This window comes from Pygoscelis adeliae, unplaced genomic scaffold, assembly GCF_000699105.1.
Source record: "Pygoscelis adeliae isolate BGI_AS28 unplaced genomic scaffold, ASM69910v1 Scaffold79, whole genome shotgun sequence".
Classification (NCBI taxonomy): Eukaryota; Metazoa; Chordata; class Aves; order Sphenisciformes; family Spheniscidae; genus Pygoscelis; species Pygoscelis adeliae.
In genome coordinates, this window is record NW_008825532.1 from 1,936,444 (window position 1) to 1,941,127 (window position 4,684).

General features: G+C 46.0%; 1 protein-coding gene across 1 annotated transcript in view; it reads left to right on the top strand.

Annotated features, from left to right (window-relative positions):
- Window positions 1–4,566, top strand: part of FRMPD3 (FERM and PDZ domain containing 3) — a 44,263-nt gene extending 39,697 nt beyond the window's left edge. Inside the window, 2 exon segments of the mRNA XM_009331730.1 lie at window positions 127–464; window positions 4,453–4,566. Coding sequence (XP_009330005.1) covers window positions 127–464; window positions 4,453–4,566 — 452 coding nt within the window.
- Window positions 4,567–4,684: the final 118 nt, after the last annotated feature.

Here is a 4,684-nt window from a genome sequence, read left to right on the forward strand (position 1 = left end):
GGCGGTGCCGCACTACAGCTCCCGGCACAGCAGCCTGCAGCAGCCCCGATGACAGTCAGACCCAGGAAATAGATTTAAGGACCTCCGGTTTTGAGGGGAGCTTGGCAAAGATCAACACCCTTCGAGGCCATGCCTACAGCTTTCCCAATGGGTTTCTGCAAGTGCAGCTGGACACCAATGAGCTCCTGACTATCCTGAGGCAGTGTGTGGTGAGCCCTGACGTCCAGGACTGCAAACCCTACATCTCCCAGCTGGCCGAGTACAAGCAAGAGCTTGCCCTCAAGTTCAAGGAGTTCCGGGCGTCCTGCCGCCGTGTGGCAGCCGTCGACAAGAGTCCTACCCACATGCTCTCTGCCATCACGAGCAGCTTCCAGGTGCTAAGCAGCCTCATCGAGACGTCTGTGAGGCTGGTGTACATCGTGCACTCGGGGTCCCAGCGCCAAGAGCTGCTGACTCCATTTTTGGCCTCCCACCCCTTTTCAGCCCTAACTTTTTCTCAACCTCTACATCCCTTTTCAGCCTCCCACAGCTTGTTGGCGTCACACTGCTTTTTGGCCTCCCACCTCTTCTTGGCCTCTACTTCCCTTTTGGCCTCCCACCTCCTTCTAGCATCCACTTTTCTTTTGGCCTCCCCTTTTCAGCCTCCCAGTGCTTTTTGGCCTTAATTTTTTCCCAGCTTCTACTTTCCTATTCAGCCTCTACTTTTTTTTTCTGTCTCCCACCCCTTTTTGGCCTCCACTTTTTTTCTGGCTTCTACTTTTCTTTAAGCCACCACAGCAAAGGGCAGATTCTTGTGTAATTCCTACCAAGTGCCATTCATTAACAGAACCAGCTGTGAGTTAGTGCAGTTACATGGCAACAGAAAGAGAAAACAACCCTCTGCCACAGGCTTTCTGCATGAAAATGTGTCCTTGATTAAGTGGCTGGTGGTAATTGAGTGGCAATTGTATGCAGGAATGTGCCAAGAGAGGCACAAGGGCTACTTGTCTTGATTGACATCACCATGAAATTTGATGGTGTTAATGCACTGCTTAAAACTTCCTGGAAAATGTATTCTCAGGCCATGAAACACAAAGGTATTTCTGATTAAATGCATCTCCATAGAATCGGGTAAATAAAAAGGGGGTTTTGTCATTCGTGCGCTTTCAGGTTCTCCTTAGTTGGACAGTAATTTACTTCACAGTTTCCAAAACGTGAGGGAACACAGCAGCTCAGGCTATGAGCTTGTTCTTTCTGCTACCAAAACCAACTCGTGTTTGTCCGCATTGTAAACCACAGGAAAATTAAATAAAATTCTTTGAAGTAGATAATGAAATTTATTATATTTTGCTTTCAGAATGAAGTAAGCCAACTGGAATTAGGTGTATAATTTTGAATAAGGGTGTCAAAATAAGAGTTGAGATACTCCAATGCACTTTCACATCCAAACTTCACTTAGGCTGTGATCATTTTCCTGAGTGTCCTTTGACAGACAATTTGACTCACAGGCCACACTGTTTTCACAACAACAGATTGTTTTCACAGTCTCACCCTTCATCCCATTTAGGACAAGAACCAGATAAACATCTCCCTCTTCAAAGTGTTTCTCCTTATCCCTCCTTCTTCAGTTAATGGCAATGCAAGCTGCTAATAGACAAGCTATGGCTGAGGGACCTCATAAGCAAGCTCTTTAGCTTTGTTTAACTAAGACTTTGGTGCATTAAGAGCTTCTCCTCAATCAAATCTCTGAGATTATCCTGTTCCAAGAGCTTTGCTAGCAATAGTGATAAATCGTTAAGGCAGGTGGACTTTTGTCCTCGTAACCAAAGTGCTGTCTAACCTACAAAGACACTGTGGTAGCTGAAACACTGAAGGGTAGCAGGGACTTTCTTAGATGGCACTCATGGCCATTTAACGCTGCTGTGAGCAGCACAAGGCAGCTGGAGAGACTGAGCGACTGCAGCACCCAGCCCCTGGCTCTGCTTGCCTTGGAGGAGAAGAAGGTGTCATCCACCAGCAGCTCCGCAAAATCTTCCCTCCCGGGGGGCAGCTTCTGCCAGCTCTCTGGGGCTCCTGAAGGCACGCTTGGCCTCTAGCCCAGAAAGGCAAAAAAAAAGTCTTTGATTTTACACATGAAAGGTTGCCAGTCCCTGGTTTACAGGATTAAGGATCTAATTTCATCTTTTGTCAGATTTTTCACTCCTGCAAATCCCATCTCTGTGATCCCAGAAGGAAGCTGAAAGACATGCTACTTCAAAATTCCTGTGTAGGGGAAACTGGGACAGAGTTTGTCAATGAAAGGCACAATTTTCATGTTTTAGTATACCTTCTGCTGCCTTCAGCCTCAGGTTCCCAGTGCCTGGTTCACGAATAAACTGGGAGGGGACAGGGATGTTGGGGCACAGAAGACACTCATTCTGCATTCAAGAGCAGGGGGGGGGAAAATGGAATTTAAACCGAGACTGAAGCAAATGGTTCAAAACCAGAAACAAATATTTTGGGAACTGGAAAGAAGTTATCCATCTTCCAAATTCTTCAAAGTGCAATAGCAGCAACAAACCTTCTGTAGTCCATGTTTTGCAGGGAGGAGAGGCCTTGAAGTTATTTTTAGACTACATAGCTTTATCACTGAAAAAAAGGTACAGAACAGCCATTGCAAACTTGCAATTATCCCAAACTATCATTTGAAAAAAATGTTGTGAACTGTGAAAGGCCCATATAAGAATGCCAACAAAATTGCCGTATTTTTTTAGGTGTCCTCCAGTCAAAAGTACGGGAGTCATTTGTAGGGAATGTTTTCAGTGATGTGGATTTTGTGCAAGAATATAGCTGCTAGAAATTTGGGAGGTATCCACAAATCCTGTCACTTGAACCACCAGGTAGCCATCTGACAGTGAAGTTTTCTTCTGTGTTATTAAGATGAGCAATGTTTAGCAACAAATTAGAAGCGAACGGCTGTATTCTTCCTTTCCCATTCCTTGGATTTGCTGTACGTCACAGCATTTCACAAGCTGCTACAGTTACACCAAAAAAATCTAAATTACCATATATTGATATTCCAGTTCCCATCAACAGGATGGGAAGTATGGGAATATCTATTTTAATCCAGATGAATTCCAAGTTTAGTGACACCCTACAAAGGGTTATAGAAAACTTCCTCAAAGGACGATTTTGTAATCATTAGTTTACTGGCCTTTGGGGATAGTCACAGCAGCAATTTGGGCCAGGATACTTGCAAGACGAAATAAAGAAAATGTGGCCAGTGTCTGTGAATTGCGGACTATTTCTTCCAGTGGAATTCTCAAGGACTCAAAGCAATAACTTATCAATGCCAAATTCATTGCATAAGTTTGTTATCTATGAGACAGTCAAGTAAAACAAGGAGGAATTACACGACTGCATGCAAATTTTGAAGAAGCTGTTTGTGGCTTATTTTGTATGTTTAAAAACCTTTAAACACTTTATTTTTGCAAAAGCTAAATTAATCTGTATAATATAATCACATACAGGCTGAAAGTTCACAGGAGGCTAATAACAGAATTAGGTACAAAACCACGATTACAAATGTAAAAAAACCCTCAGAAATTAAATTAAACAGCCTCTAAAAATAGTACCCACACGGGTTTTAACGATCCAGAAGACAGAAAAAAGCACCTCTGTATTTGCAATTCAGAGTATCCACCACAATTATGATTTTTTTAATCTCAAAACGTGGGCAAAGGCTATTTCCATCAGAAAAATAAGTAGCAGAAAGTATTGCTGCAAATTCTGAGGACAGGTGCAGAAAATGTTGATTACAGCTATCATGGTATTTTTTCTCATTGAGTTTGCAGTGAGACCAGTCGTACTGGCTATATATGCAAGAAGTCAATGCCTCTTCGCAGATAAAGCCCGCTATCATCATTTCACTTTTGAAATGGGATCAATTCGCGATTCAGCCAAAGGAAAAGAGACTGAGCACAGCATGCTTGAAGGAAAGGGCAAAGAAAATCAATTGTTAGTATTTTTGTAGACTGAAGTTTGCAAGACAAGAAAGCAAAAGGTTTATCATCAAGTGAAGAAGATAAGCGCTATCCTTCAAAAATTGAAAACCTGCTCCGACTTAAATTAAAAACCTGCTCCGACTTGATAACGTTGACACATGGTCCAGCCCAACCTTTGAAGCCAGTAGCCGGGGACTGGTCCCAGCCGCTGGGCTCAGTGCGGCTGGTCTGGGCACGGCCGATGAGGCAGCAGAGCTCCCGTTTTCCCCTGCTGCCCTTGACTCTCCGCGGCCTCCAGCTGAGGCACCTGGGCCTCTGTTTGTGCTGGAAAAGCTACCCTTTCTCTTGACGAGAACCTACTCGCTGTGGAAATCACAGAGAAACATGAAATGGTGGGTGCCCAGCCCATGCTGCTGCTGCTGCAGGGCACTGCCGTGCCTGGGGCGCCGCAGGCTGTCGTCCCACAACTGGGGGCTTTGCTTGGGGGTAGCTACAGCGCAGCGTGAGCCCGGGGGAGCTGCACGGCATGTGGCTGCCACGCTACAGCACCCCGAGTCCCTTGCGGCAGCGCCAACAGGCAGCGTCCAGCGGCACGGCGGGGTGAGGGCCCTGCAGCGCTGCCCGAGGCGCAGCAGTGACCCCCGCGCAGCGCTAGACAGGGTGCGGCAGGCTGGCGGGGCGGGGGGGGCTGCACCGCCCGTCTCCGGGGGCAAGCGGCCGGG